The 22,945-nt window shown below is 30.8% G+C and overlaps 1 protein-coding gene across 1 annotated transcript in view; it reads right to left on the reverse strand.

The window, feature by feature from the left end:
- Positions 1-2,684: 2,684 nt before the first annotated feature.
- LOC119604514 (MOXD1 homolog 2-like) overlaps positions 2,685-22,945 on the reverse strand; it is a gene marked incomplete at its 5' end in the record, with an annotated part of 49,662 nt that continues 29,401 nt past the window's right edge. The window contains 3 exon segments of the mRNA XM_037957193.1: positions 2,685-3,269; positions 7,414-7,582; positions 12,191-12,326. Coding sequence (XP_037813121.1) covers positions 2,961-3,269; positions 7,414-7,582; positions 12,191-12,326 — 614 coding nt within the window.

The following is a 22,945-nucleotide window of genomic DNA, read 5'->3' on the forward strand; positions in this document are numbered from 1 at the left end:
CAAATTTGTTTTAGACTTATCATTAAAACCTCAAAAAAGGATAATTTTGTCCAACTCATCAAATATTGACGTCAGGACAGAAAAGTTAAGAAATGGTAGCTTATAATGAACATTAACAACTTCTATTATAGGACCTCCCTAATGTACATACATATTTATGTATGTATGTAAGTTTTTTTTCATCGTATTTATTTAATAGATTTATTTTTTAAAAATATTTTTAAAATCCAAATAACTAAAATCATAAAATTTTAAATTAACAAAAGATATTATTTTTTAATTTTTTATCAAATACAACATTTTGCAGGTATATAAAGCATTTCCAACTGGTAAAGAAAATCGAGCATGAGCCATTAAAAAACTTTTTTTGTACATAAGAGTGTCCCGAGGATCAGCCTATTTAAGAATTTCATGTAAGAATACTTCTCAATCGATCCGTTTTTATGTACTGAATACGAAAAAAAACTATTTTTTTTTGAATGGTCCTCAGTTCCCTACCAGCGATTAAAAATCCTGGAATCAGTATAATTATTGAAAAATAAAACACTTTTGATATTTTTGAAATGGGAATATTCCGTAATTTAGGGCTGAATACGGGAAAAATAATTTAAAAATTTTTGTAGAGTATTTTTATCGAAATAGGTCTTAAAATTGTCATAATTTTTGGCTTATACACAAAATTGTTTATCATTTGGTTTGGCCAATTTCAGATTTTTTTGAATTTTTTAAAATTTATATGCCCCTTATAACACACTAAAAGTTGTTTTGCGAACCAGAAATAAACTAACAAATATTTTAATAATTTTTTCCGCGAGAAGCACAAAATTACGCATTTTTGAGATCCATATCGAAAAGATGGCAAAAATTTTTTTCAACATATTGTACTGAGATCAAGATTTTTAATAGCAGGTAGGGAACTGCGGACCTTTTCAAAAAAAAATTATTTCATTTTTTTCGTATTTAGTACATTAAAATGCATTGTTTGAGAGGTATTCAACCAAAAAAGTGGTCCACGGGACACCATAATGTACATACATAAGATTAAGATTTTTCAATATTATAACAATTCCACACTTAAATACTTTTTATGATTTTTTAATGACATGAACTTATAATGTCAGACTGAATATAAAATATTTGTATTTATATAATTGGTTTTTCATTATGTTTTAGTGTTTAAGTACTAATGTTGCTAATATACTTACTAATTTTGATTGTTTTTGTTTTTCATTGCTTAACATTGCAAATAATGATAAAGATTCAGTTTTTAAATCCTACACCATACAGACAGAAAATCGTGAAAAAGTACAAGTTGTTAGGAAATACAAATAACAAAATTAAACAAAAATTATTGTTGTTATAAAAATAATTTTTTTCTTAAATGTATTACATATATCCCAACATTAATAACACGTTTCAATATAAGTTACAACATCAATAGAACTTGTGGAATTTTTAACAATAGACTTCTAAATACTTTTTGACACTATGCATTTAGATGCCATGAACCATTTTCAATCAAAAAGTCAATTTTAAACTTTTTTGTTTACTACGCCCTATTGTATTTTTGGTAAAATTTTTACCATATTTTCTAAAATTATACATCATTTGATTAATATTAGGTATAAATGTGTATTTATATGTTGTTGTTGTTATATGTTGTGTGTATGAAAACGATCTTGCTAAGAAATTTTAAATGATCTGATTGTTGAACAATAGCCTGAATGGTGTAGAATTTTTATATCTGTCTGAACCAATTTTTTTTATAAAATTGATATACAATTTTATTATACTGATGTATATTGTAATTTTTAATTATTATTAACTTATTTGGTGTATGTGTTGGTTATTTGATGAATGTATAAATTAATAATAGGAAATATCATTCTCTAGTGACTCTTTCTTTCTGCTCCTATAATAATCGGCTTAATTTATTAAAAAAAAGTAAACAGGGACATGAAATTTCCAAGCGAGATTTTAAAAGTAGTCAATTCAAAGGACTCGCTGTTTTATAAATTACAACTTATAAAGCCTTCAAACAAATTAATGATTAAAATAATCACATATTTTTATTATTACTTATTTGCTATACTTAAAAACTCCATTGTCATTATTATTTCTAAAATTTTATTCTTTGACTTTTACGAAAATGTATAAGTGTCAATCTAAATTTAAATTCATGTTCAATAAACAAAATCTTTTCATTTTTACTTTTCAATTAACTTAAAAAAGAAATACTTAAGTTAAATGTCAGCTATGCTTCATTTAAATTTTATACACACATTTTAAATGTATGAAATTATAATAATGATAATAAAAATTTATTTAAAATCAGTTCGTTTGTTAAATTATAAGTCTTACAGGACGTTATAAATTATATAAAAACAAATTATAATAAAGCAATAAAAATCAGTACTTCCATTGGTGTATGTGTGTGTATTTATAAATACCCAGCAAACATATAAGTTTAATCTACAATTTAAAATAATTTTAAATTTATGTAATGCCTGATAAAATTTCAGCTGATTAAGTTTCAGCTTAAAAATGAAGAACTAATTTTTATACTCAAATATTATTTTCAGAATGATATAAAGTTAACATTATCTTCAAAGTCCAATCGGACAAACAATTACTCAATTTGATAGAAAAAAACTTAATTAAAATTGTACGTTATCTCTCACAAACATACCTACACCAATGGCTTTAAATTAATCAATTTAATAAAGATGTATAAAAAAGTAAAAAATACGATATTAAATAAAAAATATCGTCAAAAATACATTTATGGGAGGGGAATATAAAATAAAAAAATTAAGAAAAAAATATATTTTTTACTTTTATGTTCCTATTATCTTTCATTGTGTCTTTTTTTTTTTTGTGAATTTTACCTTAATGCACAACGTAGCAATATCATATGTTTTCCTACACAATTGCGGTGAATTTGTGACATTTTAAATCTTTCACGATGGAAGGAAGCACCACCACCACCTGAATACTTGCTGCAACATTAGAAACGATGTTGTAGATGATAAAGTTGTTGCAATCGTTCGACTGTAGCCGTGGGTTACACTTAATCCATCTGTGGCAGAACTTCTACTGCTTCGAGCAGCACCCTCAATAATGTTGTTGTTGTCGACTTCATGTAGAACAGGAAAGTTGATGTCAGGCACTGTTTCTTCCGTCACAAACAGTCTCTTGTGTTTACAGTGTTTCTGTTTTCTATAGGATTTCGTAATGTTTACGTTGTAACCCTCCAGGTATTCCGTATTCTTTATGTCATAAAAAAGAATAGAAGAACAATAAAAAATGTTAAATTATATGAATGGTACATTGTTTAAAGACCAACGTAAGAGTTGGAAATTATTAGCACATGAATCGGTCATATCGACCGTAAGAAAACAAGAAGACAAATTGTTCTGTCAGATATTAAATAAAAGAATAAAATTCATATGAATGAAGGTTATTTTTTATCTTTAATGTTATACATATTTTTCAAAGTAATTTACATTAGAAGATGTTACTCAGTGGCAGGTGCAAATCGGAGAAAGATTTGTATATATATACAAAACATAATCCTTTTGAGCTATGACTTTATATGGGAACCATGACCAATAATGGACCAATAGGAACAAAAATTTTGAAAATTATTTATCGATACACAAAACACACTCATGTGGTATTAAATGACTTTCGAAAGTGGACCTTATATGGGAGCTATGACCAATTATGGACTGATCCAGAAAACATTTAGCAGGGCGATTGATATATAATGGACCGATCCATATCTAGGTTAGCAATATGATTTCTATTGATATTATATTAACATCTATAAACTGGTGATAATCAAATGCATCCTCGGTCTTTCCTTAGAATTATAATCTAGTACCACGCGAACCGCTAGCCTACAGGACAGAGTTTCGGACTTTATCTTGTCCTGGTTATTGGAAAGGTTTCTTCGGGGTGCACGTGGTCGCTGTGGATTAAATCCAAACTCGCGGAAGGAGAATGTTGGTTAAAATACTGATACATGATAATGTCTATAATTCGGAATAATATCGGTCCTGTAGCCGAGATAATAGATACCTCGCTGAGGATTGACTGTGGGACTAATGCCCGTCATTTCAACAAATAGGTACTTTTAAGTGCATAGTTACCCTTGATGGAAAAATATTTGGTAATTTTAATCCATACATTTAAAATACATGCCAACTTACCCAATAGGTAAAGATACCTACTAGATATTTTACAAAGTAGACATCTATTTGCTTAAATTCATGTACCTAGAGTGAGTGTGTCGGATGTGCTGGGTTGAATGGTGATGGATGAAAGGTATCTTATACAAGTGACACTATAGATTTTTCCATCCTTGTCCGAGTATGTTCAGGGTTTATTCTGTTCATATCAGATTTATCACAGTGAGTTCTATGTGGCTAAGAAGAAATAAGAATTTCGGTCTACCGATTACGTTTTTAGGTGCTGTTGCTGAATCAATAGAAGCCATCCCATCTCGGAAGTTAAGCAACAGGACAGCAATGGTCAGAGATTAGATAGTTCGAGTACTTGAGCAACACAATAAAAATGGGAAAATGATAGCGATATATGGAAAAAGTCTTAGCTTTCCAGGCATATTAATTTTTTATCAAAAAAACTCATTTCTAAATTTTTACTTTATGCCAAGTTTACTTAAAGGATGTGCAGCGCTTCGACTTATGTATGACTGTTTTTTTTTGTTTGTACCTTGTAAACCACTGAAGTGAGAGAGGTGCCATTCTCACACAAAATTATAATGAAATTGTAGTATCTGAGAACGTAACACGGTAAGAGTTTTCAAATGTATATTCATATCGTCACCTGAAATGCACTATTAAAATTAAAACTATTGTTATAAAAACGATATTTTCTTACATGTATTATATCCCAACCAGGGTTGACAAAATTGGTACAATTGAAGGGCTTATTGCAGTAACTCTATATGCCACAAAAATAAAATTTTGAGTAAACCGACATTAAAGTTTAAACAAATTCTCAAAAGAATGGCTTATTTAAATTTGTACTTAAAACACGCTTAATAATCATATAAGGTCGATAACTATCTTATGCCAATAGATGGATATCATAAATAAAGTGGAAACCACTGTTTTAGCAAAAAATTGTGGCTTATCAAGTTATTGCCTAACAATAATTGAAAATTTTTTATTTTCAAAAAACAAGTTCTAGTACATTTCAAAGTGGCTTATCATGTTCTTGCAAAAAAATATATATGTAAATTTTATTTTCAATATGAAATTTAATATATTATTTTTAGTTTCTTTTTCATATGAGAATAAATTTGGCTAAATATACTTAGCTAAATTATTATGATTCGGTATAGGCAAAATATATTTTATATAGAATGACAAAACACATTGGTTTGGGTTTTGCACTGAATATTCAGGTTAAAATTTTATATAATCTTGCGTTTATTCAGCATCATTGATTTTCTGCTTCTTGGTCATCATTTTAAACATCTAAACCAATTTCGAAGCATGTTGCGTCAGAAATCTTGCAAATGTTTTAGAACTTTATGCACTTTATATAACAGGCGTTATAATATTATCATTTTGTATAAGCTGATGATTGTGACATGTTTTACAAATATTATAGGATATGCTGCAATGTCTTTGGTAATTTGGTATGATAAATATGATTTTATATTATGCACATAGTTTGAACTTTATATAAGATCTTTATCCCGAAATGGAAATCAATTTATAAACAAAATTTATTGATGTTTTACAATCAAACATTTTCCAAACAGCAAAAACTTGGTAAGCAACATAATTATAAATTAAATTATTTTTGTGCAGTAACATGGTAAGCCACTTTAATTTCAAAAAATTATATATCTCGAGATTTTGATCAATAAAATTTTTTCTTAGTAATTTGATACTTGTCTTACCTTGTTTTATCCTAACAACATCAAAAATTATCAATTCCGCTTTTATCTTCATCATTATAAAGGACTTTTTTATAAAGTGAAAAAAATAAATGTGGCATATCGACTTTATGAAATAAAAATTGTTACATATAGTTTAAATTGAAGAAGTGGCATGACCAATATATCTCCAATTTACCATAATATGTTAAAAATCTTTTTAGATATGGTTCCTAGCAACTCAAAAAGCACATAAAATCGAATTATGATGGTTGGTGGCTTATCGAGTAACTGCAATAAGCCCTTCAATTGTACTTTTTTTGGTACAATTCAATCCTCAAAAGTTCAATGGTGCACCAATGACCCATTTTGTACAATTTTAAATTTATTTCCTTATTGAAATAATAATCTGAAATTTCTAAATTTTCTATCGTCTGGTCTATAAATTAGTCTAGGCCCTAGACTCTAGGGACTAGTCTCTGTGTTAGTCTTTGAGTTATTTACCGACTATTTTATTATCTAGTCTTTAGGGTCTAGTTATAGACTACTCTATGAATTTGCCTTTGGACTAACATATAACATTCTAATCTATAGACTAGTAAAACTCTACTCTAATGTCTAACCTATAGATTAGTCTAGTCTATAGAGTAGTCTATTGTCTAGTTTATAGACTACTCTATTGTGTAGTCCATAGGGAGGCTATAGACCGTCTAGTCTATGGATCAATTAGGTGACAAAATGATCTTGTTTATTGACTAGTCTAATCTATGAGCTAATACAAATGAACTATTAATTTTGAAAGTGCTTTATAATGATATAAAATTTCTAAAAAATTTTGATTTGGTAAAAATGGAGTCAAAAAAGTACAATTGTTAATGTTGTTTTGTACAATTTGAAAATTCGATTATCCAACCCTGATCCCAACAGCAAGAAACACGTTTGTTGCTTTTTAGGACATTCTGACTTGTAAAAATAAAGACTGTGTTTTTTAAGTTTTTGGGTTGGACCCTTTTGCATTTCAAGTGATAAGGGCGGTCTATGAAAAGTGTCACGCCCTTTTAATACGGAAAAACCCGTTTTAAAATTGAAAGTATTCTCTCTAAATGGAAGCAGAAAGTTCAAACTGTGTATTTTCATTTAAAAAGTTAAACATTGCAATTTGTAACGCGAAAAGTTTAGCAACTTTTAACTTTTGACGCTTTGACAGCTGATCAGCGTGCTGTGAAAGCATGCAACGCTTTACAGCATCAACTGTACTTTCAGCTTTAGAATGAAATTAAAATTTATCTTATCTCATCTAGCCTCTTATTACACGTTTCTTAATTTTAAATAAACAAAATGATCAAAAAATATTATTGTCTGTTTCTTTAAATCTTTAATTCTTACCGCCATATTCATAAAGATTAATCGTTTATTTTATATTTATTATACGCTTTTCCATACAAAATTCCTATACTTTATTAACTATTAGAATTAGTTTTTAATTTTCATAAACTTACCGGTACAACATGATTTTTTGCACCCCAACAAAGTGGCTTAAATGAACCTTTTCTGGTTGCATCTTGGAATTCATTAAAATGATTTTGCCAGTCATATGATAGCAGTCTTGTCTCTAAAGTCATTCCGGACAATTCTGGAGGAGAAGATATGAGTACTGGATTTGAATCTCTAAAATTAAATAAATAAAAATGCAAATAAAATTAATTATAATTATAAACCCCGAAAAAATTTTTAGTTGAGTCATTTTTGAACCAGGTGTGCGATATGTACATATATGAAAAAAATATTTTTAGTTTTATTAATACAGAAAATTACAATTACATAAAATCTTTTTATATTTTTAAAATTTTTAAGTTTGAAATATAAAGATGTACAAAAACCGTCAAATAAAATAATTAATTACATTTATTTTATAATTGAGGGGTGTGTAAACAAAGGCAGCAATTTCCATTCTTTCCATGAACTGAATTAATGATGCCATCTGATTACATTTGTTGAATACTTGAATACTTTTAGCCAATAAAAACAAACAACGATCTACACTGGAGATTGCAAAATTAAAATTCAAAATAAAAACAAGTTAAAGTGCTATACCTTCCACCATAAACAGGTTATTTAAATCGTCAAATTTTAACGGTGGACTTAAATTCACCATAACATATCCTTCATTTCCATTACGCCTTAAACTATGCCATGTAAAACGTAACTAATACTTAACAGACTGTTACATACCTAATGTACTAAATTTAACAAATGTTAAACTATGATAAGTATTTAACATAATATGTATCTGTGTAAAAATGGAAATAAAGATATAATACAAAACTTTTTATATACGAGTAATTTTGTTTGTAAAAACTTGTGATCCGATTTTTACGATTTTCAACGCTGTTTATCCTAGTATCAAAATCTAAATGCCATACAAAATCATTGATCTGCATTATTTTATGTAAAATATGAACAAGAAATAGTGAAAACGATGATTAACCACAGCCTTATGTAAAAACACTTACCCAGCAAAAAAGAACTTCCAAAGAATCGAAGAAGTAGAATTTACTCTATGAAAGTACTAAAAAATACCTGCAGAAGTGAAATTTTTAACACTGACTTGTCATAGGAGCGATGTTCTTTTTATACCCTCCACCAACATCAGTGGTGATAGAGGGTATATATAACTTTGTCATTACGTGTGTAACTCTAAGAAATATTCATCTGAGACCCAACAAAGTATATATATTCTTGATCCTTATGAAATTATGAGTCGATTTAGCTATGTCTATCTGTCCGTCCGTGTGCCTTTATGTCTGTGTAAAACACGTTCACGTTAAAACGAAGCAATGAAATTTATCGAAAACATGCATCATTATCTGGTGCAGTTTGGTATTGAAAATCAGCAAAATCGGTACAATAGGCTCAGAGATATGGGTAAACATTTCAGACAACCTCTATTTTGATTTTTCAAATGGTTTTTTGTATTTTTACAAAAACTACTGCAGATAATGTATTGAAAATCAGCAAAATCGGTAAACAATTCAGACAACCTCTATTTTAATTTTTCAAATGGTTTTTTGTATTTTTACAAAAACTACTGCAGATAAACTAATGAATTTCGGAAGATATATGGCTTATATACAAGGATCAACTATGTGGAAAATCGGACCATAATTTTACATACCAGCCATAAAATAGGTCTAAAAGGGGGTTAAAAAATTGTTTTATTTTATTACAAAAAAAAAAAAAAAAATAAAATAAAATAAAAATTTTACCAGCAGACTGGTTTTGAACCTAGACCCTTATAGCTGCCAGTTCTATGTCCTGATCACTGCACCATTGATTGCTACATCTCTCGATTGTTAACTAGTGGTTTTTACATAAAAATACGAATTTCGTTGCTAACGCGCGATTCAAAAACATTAAGAAAACGTGGCTGTTTAATTTTGTATGCAATTGAGCAAGATCAGTGTTGACAAAAAGTATTCAGCAACTGTTTTTTTATACCCTCCATCAGCATAAGTGGTGATAGAGGGTATATATTGGGCTTCACGCAATATTTTTTAAATTGTGATATCATACCTTTTATGAAAGTTTTTGGATCAACGCTAATATTGGCGTAATTATTTTGTTAAAATTTCAACTCCTTCATCTGCATATCTGCGGACAAAATACCGATTTTAGGCGACATTCATCATTCGAAAATATAATATTCAATGCCCTTAAAAAAAAGGTTAAAATTTTTAATTTATTGTAATCCGTTTAGGAGTTATGATGGTTATAATGCTAGCTTGTGGTTTAATAATTTCCCATCAAACGATGGTGTTATTCATCATCATCTCCGAATGTAATAAAATTCCACCCAATTAATGTCATTGTATAATGACAAATTTTGGGTCTTATAACTTTCGTGGTTTTCGAAATATAGCGTTGTAAAGTTTAAAATCTGAAAATTTAAAGTCTCATCACATCTAAAGGGTTAATGATAAAATTTCTGTTTTCGCACCATTTGTCTCAGCAAAAATTATGCACAAAGAAAAAAAATTTTTGAAATATTTTTTGAAAAAAGTGCATCTTTGGATAATACTAAATGTGTGAAGTTAAGCTCATTCTTATTGATTTTTCCTATAAAATCAATTATTAGAGCATGATTTCCTATAAATTCTATAGTTTCTGCTCTGTAAAAAATGTCGCTCAAAATCAGTGGTTTCCGCCTCAGATATGCAGAGGAAGGAGTTGGAATTTTGAAAAAATTATTACAGCATAGTGATCACAGATACAAAAACCTTCTAAAAAGTTGTGATATCACAAAAACGGGAAATATTTTGTTTTTTGAAACGAAGCCTAGTATATATATATGTATATAAGTTTGTCATTCCGTTTGTAACACTGAGAAATATTTATTTAAGACCCAAAAAGTATATATATTCTTGATCCTCGTGAAATTCTTAGTCGATTTAGATATTTCCGTCTGTCTGTCTGTATAAAACACGCCCACGTTAAAACGAAGCATGGAACTCATTGAAATTCACTCAAAATATTCATTGTTATTCTAAGCAGTTTGGTATTGAAAATCAGCAAGATCGCTGAAATAGCTTCAGAGTTATGAGTAAAAATTTGAGACAACCTCGAAAATAATTTTGATATTTCACATATTTATTTCTACTTTTTACAAAAACTACTGATAAATTGATGAATTTTGTCACTGATACAGCTCTTTGTGGCAGGATCAACATTGTTGAATATCAGAAAAATCGGTTTTCAATTTCATATACCTCCCATACAAATGTACATATTCGGTCCAATTATGGACCGATCCTCATAAAATTTTATAGAGCGATTTTTGTTCATATAAAACTTTATGTCGAAATTTATAGCTGTACTATATTGTTAAGCCAATAACTAGCGTTAAAGTAATTTTTTGAAGGGGAGACCTTCATTTTCTGAGGCGTGGGTTAGTTATTGACCGATCCATATCAAATTTTGTAGATCGACTTTGGTTCATATAGAACTTGTTTATATCGAATAACATCGCTGTACAGTAATTTTCTGAAGTGGGCCTTATATGTAGGGTAAGGTGATTTACCGACCCATTCAACATGAAATTGGAAAGAAAGATTTACGTTCATATAAAAGTTGCTTATGTCGAATTTCATAACTGTACTCGTATTTTGAAGCCAGTAATGAGCGTTATAGTGATTTTTTGAAGGGGACCTTCTATGGGGGCTAGGGTCACAATTTGTTAAACCGATTCTGATTTATATACATCTTGCTTATGTCGAAATTCGTTAAAGTAAAGAGGACCTTATATGGAGGGAAGGGGAAATTTTGGACCGATCTTCAATATATATCTAATAGAAAGGTTTTGGCTCAGGAACTTATTTGTGTCGAATTTCATCGGTATACTCGTATTTTTAAGTCTGTAATTAGCGTTGAAGAAATTTTCTGAAAGAGACCTTATATGGGGGGTAGGGTTAATTATGAGTCGATCATAAAATTTGGTAGAGATAATTAATGTCGAATTTAGTCTCTATTTCGTTCTTTTATAGCAGTTATGTCTGCTTAAACTGTATTCCGGGGGTCCACTTGTATGGGGGCTGGGTGAAAACATCAGTCGATATTGCCCATTTTCAATACCAAATAAACTGCAGCAATAGAGAATATTTGTGCAAAATTTCAGATCTAATAAGCACCCAGAATATATATACTTTTGTGGGTCTATAACCAATATTTCGACGTGTTACAAATCGAATGACAAAATCAACCATCACCCATCTTTTTTGATGGTGGGTATAAAAACAAAGTCATTTTTCTCGAAACGATTTTTTGCATTATGCCGGTCTTTGAGTAAATGGGAGACTGTACCTAAAAACCCTTGAGGAGTGTTTGTATTTTTTATTCAACAGATGGCGTCGTTGTTTTTGTAATAAATTCTGTACCTATACTAAAAAGTATTTGGCAGGAATGGGTTTAAGTAATGTAACATTTATATAAATATGTATGTAAGTAAACATAAATTTACTCCTTTGAATTCTTTTAAAATGTTAATTTAATTAACTTTAAAATTTTACAAAAGATTTTATTGTATTCCTTAACCCCTTAGGTCTATAAAAACAGTTAGTTGCAATTTTTTCAATAAGAATTTAGAACAATAAGTCTTGGTATAGCCAAATTTCATATTCTATTTTCTAATAAAATTATGATTTATATTTTGAATTCTATGCAATATGAACTTTAAATGTAAATTTAAATATACATACACACATACATATTATATGTACTTACGTTGCTAGTTGCTCAATGCCGAGCGAGTGAAGAACTGTTGGCAGACTCGGAAGTGAATGACAGGTAGTTAGCTTATTTTGTCGCGGGTAGTAAAGAGTCAATACAATACAACTTTCCTCCTTCATAGTTAAACCACCTGCAAGAAAATAGAGCGCAATACAAAATTGAAATTAAATATAACTGGAACAATACGAGTCGAGGTGGAGGATATAAAATGTAGTAGATGCAAAGCAAAAAAAATTAAATAACTTTTTCGCCATAAGTTGCCACAATAAAGCAAGCAAATGAAAAGTTGAAAAAAAACGTTGAATAAGCGGTAATAATAAACGATTCTATAATGGCTGGAAATATTAAATGAACTATTCAATGAAAATGTATTTGAATGTCTGTAAATGCAACGTTTAAACATCCAGTCAGTTAATAATAAATGTTCCCTGCCAGCAATTTTGTAGTCGACTACGAGAAAAATTCTCTTCTTGTTTACTTTTACAGACTGACTATAAGTCAACTACAATGCAATGCAAATTTGGATCTGGAGAGCATTTTGTTTCGACATGTTCATGTTTCTTTATTGTTTGGAATTTTGTTTTATATTTTTGTCATTTTCTTGTATACATTGTGAAATTAGAGTCCGTAAATTGGACAAATAAATTATAAAAGGTCCAATATTTAAAAACTCGGTACCTAAATTCTAAATTCTGCTGATTGATACTGTAAATATAATACATTAATAGTTAACATTACCACGATTAATAGCCTCCTAAAGACCCTAACTGAGAAAGGATGTAGACCTGTCTGCTATGCAGACGATGTTGTAATACTTTTAAAGGGAAAGGATCCAAATTACTTGTGTAGAACAGCTGAGGAGGCTCTGAATATGGCCTTGAGCTGGGATCAACCGAGAGGCCTCAATGTTTACCCGGCAAAAACGGAAATCTGTCTTTTCACAAGAAAGACAAAAATTTCTACGTATACTGAACCTTGCTTCCTGGGCAAGAAGATACCAGTGACACACAAAGTTAAGTACTTAGGTGTAATCCTCGACCGGAAGTTAAAATGGAGACACCACATAGAAGATAGGATCAACAAGGCACATCGGCATGAAATGGGGTCTTAGTCCTACTATGACAAATCGGCTTTATAAAAGTGCAATTAGACCAATTCTAGCTTATACTTCAATAATCTGGTGGACAGCTTTAGACAAAAAGTGCAATATCAAACTACTACAGGGAGTTCCGCGAACATGCTGCTTGGGTATAAGTGGTGCCATGTGTACAACTTCAACCAAGGCTCCGGAAACGTTGCTATATATTCCACCCATTGAAACATTTTGTCCCCCAATTTAGAGCCATCCGTGTAACAACGGATTCCTACTGGTATTTGCTCTAATGTTCCGCTTGACCAAGACATTCTATCTGAGATCAGCGTTTCAGAGATAGATAGAATGTCTTGGTCAAGCGGAACATTAGAGCAAATACCAGTAGGAATCCGTTGTTACACGGATGGCTCTAAATTGGGGGTCATAGTGGGGCTGGGGTTCTATATTGAAGATCCAGAAACATAAATATACCACCGTTTACCAAATCATAACACAAGCTTCCAGGCAAAAGTACGAGCAATAACGGAATGCGTAAATTGGATTAGAATAAATATGGCGCCCACAGCGCTTAATATATTTACCGGCAGCCAGAAGGCAATTAGAGCGATATCAGCTGATAGAACTAAATCTAAGACCGTATTGGATTGTAAGAAAGCTTTAACTGAATACTCTCCCAGAGGAAAGGTTTACATCATATGGGTACCAGGCCCCTCGGCTGTAGTCGGCAACGAAAGGGCGAATGTAATAGCTTTAAAGGGAAGGGAGCTCGATGTAGTTAACCTGACAAACGCAAAACCATTCGACGCAACAAAAGCTGAATTAAAAATATGGTTGAGATAATCCCATAAGGCCTCTTGGAATAATGAAATGGTGGGTAGAACTACAAAGTTTCTATAGGGTGACCCTGATGGGAGCAAGACGAGAAATTTCCTCAAAATGAGCAAGTCTGAGGTTAGTATGATGGTACGTATTCTGAGTGGACACACAGGATTACGAGCACATCTATGCAAAATTGGACGTGCGGATTCAGATGAATGTAGAGCATGTGCAGAGGACAGTGAAACTCTGGAGCACTTTCTTTGCCACTGCCAGGCATTCGTCGAAGATAGATCCAAGTATCTTGGAAGTGATGTTATTCCGGAAATAACATTCCTGACTAACACTAATTGGAATATTCTTAGGAATTACGTTCAGGAAACTGAGTTTCTGAGCACTGAAAAATAATTCATTCAGTTCCCTTTTTTTTCTTCTTCTTTTTTTTCATAATAAGGAGCGCACAACAGGCCCGATAGTGGCCTAGGTGTATTTCTTCGGATTTGATGTAGTATACATCCTCCTATCAACCTAACCTAACATTACACATAACATTTTTAAATTTATTTTAGATTTGGAACAATGGGAATCATGGAAATAATTAACAAATCATTCATAATTTTATGAATACCGGTGTAATTATTAGTTCCCCTGCAGAAAACATGAAAGAAGAACCTGAGGGAACTTTATTTGTAATAGGTATCGACAAGAATTCCATAGCTAGTCTTGCCAAGAATAAAGGTAGGGCTTAGTTCGCCTCTAAAGCTGTCATATTCAAGATTGGGAAGTTGCCGATTGGAACGGCTGTTACAACAAGCCTCGAAAGGGACACTAAAAAGCCTAGGACCACATCATCAGTAGCAACTACTGATAACGTTAAGGAGTCAAATCCTAAAAGTGAGGAAGTTACCACTAACTCGCCAAAAGAAAGTGCAGCTGCCTTTTCCAAAATTGGGAAGGCGGCGTTTGAAAAGTCTGTCAAAACCGGCCCCGATAAGGACACTAAAACACCTTTGAGGAGTCAAATCCTACGGCGTAAAAAGACCGCAGTATATTGGGATGAGTATCGTAGTAAACTTGGAGAATATAAGAAAATTGTTCGAAAAGCCAAACGAGACTCCTGGAAACTTTTCTGTGAACAGGTAGACAGTGTAAATGACGTATCGAAGATAAAAAAATTCCTATCCAAAACTCATGTCCAACCAAAATCTATGGTCGATGACATTGGCAGGAGGCTGGAGGATATATAAGAGACAATGAAACTCCTAATGGACTCTCATTTTCCACCCAGTATATCAAACAACATAGATGAACCGATATTGGAGGAAGGGGAGGCTAACACGAAAATTGTAATTACATCTTATATGGTTAAAGGGGCAATCAAGTTGCGGGGCCGACACTTTGGAAGCGGGACTGGTTTCCTTACATCTGTCTCATTTATTCACTGCATGCTTGAAATTAACATATACCCCCATTAAATGCCAGGATGCAAGGGTAATATTTATACCCAAACCAGGGAAACCTAGCAAACCTAAGACTTAATGCTCTGTCTTACGTACTTCCTACTTAAAACCTTAGAACGGATAGTCGATAGTATGGTTAAAAGCAGTATACCAGACAAAGACCTTAAATTTAAGCAGCATGCTTATGTAAAGGTACGAACTTTGGAAACCGCTTTAAACGAAGTTGTCCACTACATAGGCGAATCCTTCGATAGCAAACTGTATACACTGGCGGTATGCATTGACATCGAAGGCGCCTTCAATAACGTGCACACTGATACTCTTATCCAATCCCTAGACCAGTTTTATGTTGACCTCCTCCTCCTTAGGTGTAATCCTCGACCGGAAATTAAAATGGAAGAACTACACAGAGGATAGGATCAACAAGGAACATCGGTGCTGGGCGATATGTAGAAGAACTATAGGCATAAAATGGGGTTTTAGTCCTACTATTACAAATTGGCTTTATAAAAGTGTAATTACCCAATTCTAGCTTATGCTTCAATAATGTGGTGGACTGCTTTGGACAAAAAGTGTAATATCAAACTACTACAGCGAGTTCATCTTGGGTATAAGTGGTGCCATGTGTACTACTTCAACCAAAGCTAGATATTCCACCTATTGAAACATATTTAAGATATGAAGCGGCGCTTAAAGCCGAACGACTCTTTCTTTACTTTATGCGAACTGACCAAAAGCGGTTTTAGGACATGTCATCAATGTATACTGGACACATTGGAAGGTTATACACAATCATCGGACGTGCCTGATCGCATACCAGACACAGAATATGTTTGAAACGCTGATCCCACATATAATGTCAAGCGGAATACTCTGTTCTGAAACTCTGGAGCCACTGTCAAGCATGTTATTCCGGAAATAACATTCCTGACTAACACTGTATGGAAGATTCCTGGGAATTACGTCCAGGGAACTGAGTTTCTGAACACTGAAAAATACTTCATTCAGTGAACATTTTTTTTTCATAAAAAGGAGCGCACAACAGGCCCGATAGTGGCATAGGTGTGTTTCTTCGGATTTGATGTAGTATACATCCTCCTATCAACCTAACCTTACCTTACCTACCAGAAATAACCTATTCAGCTAAATGATGGATTGTAATGAACTCTCATTACCAAGTAATGTATGAAATAACTACTGGCCATTACCAAAAATTTCAGATTTGTTGCTAGGTAAATCTAAAATCTGGGACAACCTCTAAAAATTTCGTCAGAAAATTAGTAGTTTTGCACAACAACAACGATCAGATTGTACTTTTTTGTGAATACGTTGTTTGCTTATTTATAATAAACAGTAAACCACTGCAAAGTGGTTTAGAAACTTTAATTTTTGAAAATAATTGGGTTTATCTGAAGCTATTGAATATATCGCAATGAAATTTCACATATTTGGAGCTGATGTGTTTTAGAGTTGATTGACAGTTGTAGGTGATTGAAGGCGGAATGGGGGCCAGTGCGTAGCCCCTCAAAGTTGATCACCTCGGGTATTAATTTTTTTTTATTCGCCAAAATCCATTTATAATCTGAAATATAACTACTTATTGAGAAGGTCTACAAAAATACGCTTACATGTGTTGGTTATCTCTTTTGCTTTAAGATATATTTAGGCTAAAATTTTTTATTCTTAAATTTTCCCTACCTATTTTTTTTAAATATCCCCTAGATTTCTGATAAAATTCTAAATAAAACAAAACAAGTTAGCGTGCTATATTCGGCTGTGCCGAATCTTAAATACCGTCCACCATAAACAGGTTATATAAATCATCAAAATTTAACGATGGATTTAAATTCACCATAATACATATATCCGTCATTTTCATTACGCCTTAAACTTAAACCATGTAAAACGGAACTAACACTTAACAGACTGTTGCATAATGTACTAAATTTAGCAAATGTCAAACTATGACTGTGTGCCAAACGGCAGCAAAGTTCTATGGTAAAATAAATTTTTCTTATGGTGGAAAATATTATCACTTTTGCTGTTCCAAACGAAATCAAAAAATGTAATCAAAAAGATTACATTAAATTTTGACAATTGTCACTGCACAAGAAAATCTGCATTTATTTTAATAAAAGAAGCTCTTTTATTGATTTTTTTATTATTGAAATAAATTTCTACAATCACAAATGTATTATAAACTGAAATTATAAAATATTTTATTTTTTGTATTTTCAAATTTTTCTTTTCATTTGTCAAAAATGTATGTAGCCCTATGAACTAGTAAAATTTTATTCACCTCATATCTATCAAACATTTACATTTTCAAGTAAATTGTTACCGTTTGGCACACACTCTTATTTTAAAAATTTTACATAACTTCGGCAAAATAAACAGATTTAGGTGACAGATACCACGCAGAGCGTTGGAAATGAGTTGGTGTCAAATGTATATCATACGGGATGGATGTAGGGTTATACGGACCTTACTCACTCAGATGTTGGTCTCAATGAGTGTGTCGGTGTGCAGAGTTGAATGGTGATGTATGTAAAGTATCTTATAAATGTGATACCAATGAATTTGCCTTCCATGTCAGGGTATATTTACTAAATATACCCTGGACAGAGTAAACCCTAAATATTATTTAGGGTTTACTCTGACCATACCAGACCACAGTGTATCCACTGATTACGTCCCTAGGTGCTATTGCCGAATCACACATTCGTGGTTGAAAACTGAAGTGATGTTTTTGCATCTCGGTAGTTAAGAAATGGTCAGAGATTAGGTTGCTCGAGTACATGAGCAAAGTTTAAGAAGCACAAAGTGGTGGTGGTGAGTCGTCTTACCCAGTGGTCGTATAAGGCCAACACGACAGGTGTTCACATAAAGCATATTCACTTATGTATCTGTTATCTTTTCGGTAACAGCACCGAACTTATCCAGAAATATAGATTTAACCCGTAATTTTTTGTTTAAACCACAGCCATCCCGAAGGGAGCACTGCAATAACCGGGACAAGTCAAAAAATGGAAATCCAGGCGACTACGGGAACATACATACATAATTTTGATTTTTTTATATAAAACTAAAAATATTTAATTTATTTACATTTAATTTGACAAATGACTGTCGGGAAATCTAACAGGTGGTATGTTTTTAAAAAAATTTTGACAGGTTTCCTCTCTATGTTTCTCTATGCTATGAGCATCAGGGTACAGATAGCGATCGAATTCAATTCGCTCGCGAGCGAGTTTAATTCGAGCGATTTAAATAATTAATTTTCCGGCGAATAAATCTTTCGACTCGCGAGTTTAATTTTTAAACTCGCGATAAGAGTTGAAAATTTAAAGAGCGTAAAATAGAACTCGCTCGCGATTCGAGTCAAAACGAGTTAATCACGAGTTTTATAATTTTGTAAATGGAATAAATTTAAATTTATAAGGCATAATCAATTTATATATAAATATGACATAACCAAATAAATTTCCCATTAAAATTATGTACTCAAATACATATGTATGTACATTATTTGCTGCAAAGTAGTAGACACATCGTACATACGTACATACATACATACATACATACATACATACAAACATACAAACATACATACATACATACATACATACATACATACATACATACATACATACATACATACATACATACATACATACATACATACATACATACATACATACATACATACATACATACATACATACATACATACATACATACATACATACATACATACATACATACATACATACATACATACATACATACATACATACATACATACATACATACATACATACATACATACATACATACATACATACATACATACATACATACATACATACATACATACATACATACATACATACATACATACATACATACATACATACATACATACATACATACATACATACATACATAAATACATACATCATTCAACACGTCTTTTATTATCTTCATAATACAATTTTCCAAACCATTTGATTCACAATCAATAACCTAACTGCCTGTTTCACAATATCGAAACAACATTTTCTTTCTTATAAATATATTGAAAACAAAAACAAAATTTTTAACTTATTTGTTGTTTTCAATATATTTGTAAGAAAGAAAATGTTCTTTCGCATTTAGAGAAACCGGCAGTAATAAATAAAAAAAATTTTTAAAGATCACTTGCATGTCCATCAATATACATATGTACATACATAACTACAGATAAAAAACATACACATATAAATAAAAAGGTAGACAATATATTTCTTATACTTTCCCACTTTTGCTTTGTCAGACCGTCATAAAACCTACGGCTACACAATCACACATACATAATTATTTCCCATACTATTGGTTCTATTTTACTACCACAACAGAACCTGTTTCTTGCACACACACTTTGCTGATTTTCGGCTCGAATTTAACTCGAATTCAACTCGTTTTCCACTCGCTCGTAAGCGAGTTGAAAAAACAAAAACATGTAAATATCGCTTACGAAGCGAATACAAAACACATAAATAAATATAAATAAAATAGATATAAATAAAATAGCGATCGCGAACGATATTTTTACCTACACTGATGAGCATAGAATATTACCATAGAAGGTCAACTCTCTCCGAAAAAACCTAACTCAGCTGTCAAAAAAACCTAACTCTAAATATGTAATATGTATAAAAGCTTTTTACCACACTTAAAATGCTCACATAGTTGCATAAAGTCGGTCGAAATAATAATACAACGTTTTTATTGCATTATTCTTCTTAAATTATTACATTTTAAATTATAGATTGTATTTATAATAGCATGATAATATTTTTCATGCATTCTATATTTGTTAAAATGTAAAATTCTTTATTTTTTTCGATTTTCATAAATTTGTTTACTACTAAAAAATGCGCCTTGAATTTGAAATTAGAAAAACAAAAATTAAATGTAGGGTGATCGACTCGATTTTTCAACCGGTTTTAAAACCGGTTTTTTCTGCTTTACCAGTGTCGGTTTTTTCATAATATTGATTTTTCGAATATCGAATAACCCGGTTTTTTCACTTTTTAAAAACCGGTTTCGAATACTTTTATTTGCTTTGTATTCAAAGATTATTTAAATGAAATTTTTAAGTAAATAATAATACAGCCCGTCTAAATTTTAAAAATATTCGAGTCGAGGAACTAGCGTATATTTTTCTACAGCTCCTTTGGTTAAACTTCTTTGATTTTCCTAATTAATTAAAAAAATTTATTTGTAAAATTGATAACTGTTTGATAAAATTTTACAAAAAAATTTTATAATTACAATAATTAATTTACGGCTGAAATTTTATGGAAGAGTTGGAATGCCTATGCAAATTTCCTAAACAGGGCTTTTATAAAAAGCTAGGATTACATAGTACCTTATGTTTAACAGAAGTGTCCCACTTTTTTCCTAATTTTTTTATATTAAAGAAATAATGTAAATCAGACGACTAGATCTAAAGTTATAATCTTTTAAACTGTTAAAAATCATTTCGGGCCATGTTTTATTAATCAAATTTGAACATAAACATTAAGTTTTTTAAATTAAAATATATTTTTTTTTATTTATAATGAAAAACCGGTTAACCGGTTTTTTCTGTATTTGAAAAATATCAACCGGTTTTTTTTAAATGTCAACTATTCGAACTATTCGAAAACCGGTTTTTGGAAAATGTCGAATAATTGATCAGCCTAATTAAATGTCAAATAATTAAAAAAATAATAATAATAAATTGTTACCGATTGGCACACACTCTATGATAAACTTTACAAAACTTTTTATATAATTTGGTTTGTAAAAACTTGTGATAAGATTTTTGCGATTTTCAAAATTATTTATCATACGATTTTCAACATTGTTTATCCTAGTACCAAAATCTGTATGACGGACAAAATCATTGATCTGCATTACTTTTGTAAAAAATGAATAAGAAATAGAGAAACACTTTGACTAACCCCAGCCTTATGTAAATGCACTTACCCAACAAAAAAGAACTTCCAAAGAAGCGAAAAAGAAGTACAATTTACTGTATGGAAGTACTAAAAAAGACCTACAGAAGTGATGATTTTAACACAGACTTGTCATAGGAGCAATGTTCTTTTTATTTGATTCCACTTTGACTACTTTTGAAATCATTCTCAAGAAGTAATTTTTATATTATTTGTTGGAAGTTATTTGGATTGAAATTGTAGTATTATAGAATATTACAAATTTGACATAAATAATATTAAAATAAACATATTTAAAACAAAAGCCCAAAAATAATATTTTCCTCTTCAAATTTTTTGAAGAAGAATTACAAAAGTACTTATAAATTTGTGACAATTAATTTTGTTTCTTAAAAAATTGAAATATTTTTAATAAAAAGAAAAACATTGAAATAAAGATAAAATTGACGTGTGGTGTGTAACTTGCAGCTTGTAAAGCGCGAAAAGTTTGAAAAGCGTAAGACTCGTTGCCACCATAACGCGTGTTGTGTACTTTCATCTTAATAGTTTCCAAGATAAATTTTTGTATTTAACTAATATGGTAGGCGCCACGCTCCCTAATGCTAGTCCCCCTACTTTTTGTCCTAAGTAATCATATTGACACTAAAGTGGCTCCGTTAAATATTGAGGATTCTAACTGTTATATTATCTCAGATATACTGATAAAAAGTAGCCCATAACCTTTTCCAGACATACAGGAATACACTGAGAAAATCGGTTCAGCCGTTTACTAGTCTATAACGTTCAAACATACAAACAAACACACATTCATTTATATATATATATATATATATATATATATATATATATATATATATATATATATATATATATATATATATATGAATGAATGAACCAATGAATGGTTGGTTATTTCTGACTCGATGTTATTATTATTATTACTCCACGATTTTTCATTATCCTATTGGGTAAAAACTTATTAAAAGTTAATTATAGATCGAATTGAAAACAAGTTAGAGTGCTATATTCTGCTACGCCGAATCTTAAATACCCTCCACAAACAAGTTACTTTTTATTAAAACCCATTTAATTATACAATTTTTAGATAACTTGACAAAATTTTTGTTTCCGTACTGAGGATACTAACTTTTATGCATATGTCGAACTAATTTTGATTAGGTCCATTTTAATAGAATGATTTATCTACAAACAGAACACAATCATGTCGAATGTTATCCGGATATAATCATTTAATAACGAATTAAGTGATTTCCAAAAGTTAACCTTTTATGGGGGTTAAGACAACTTATGGACCGATCTGGAAAAATTTTCCTAGAATGATTTATATATACAAAGTACATATTTATGTCGAATTTTATCCCCATAACTTTGATTA

The sequence above is a fragment of the Lucilia sericata genome, unplaced genomic scaffold (assembly GCF_015586225.1).
Source record: "Lucilia sericata isolate MDLA Ls3-8-SP2 unplaced genomic scaffold, ASM1558622v1 Contig000400F_arrow, whole genome shotgun sequence".
Lineage (NCBI taxonomy): Eukaryota > Metazoa > Arthropoda > Insecta > Diptera > Calliphoridae > Lucilia > Lucilia sericata.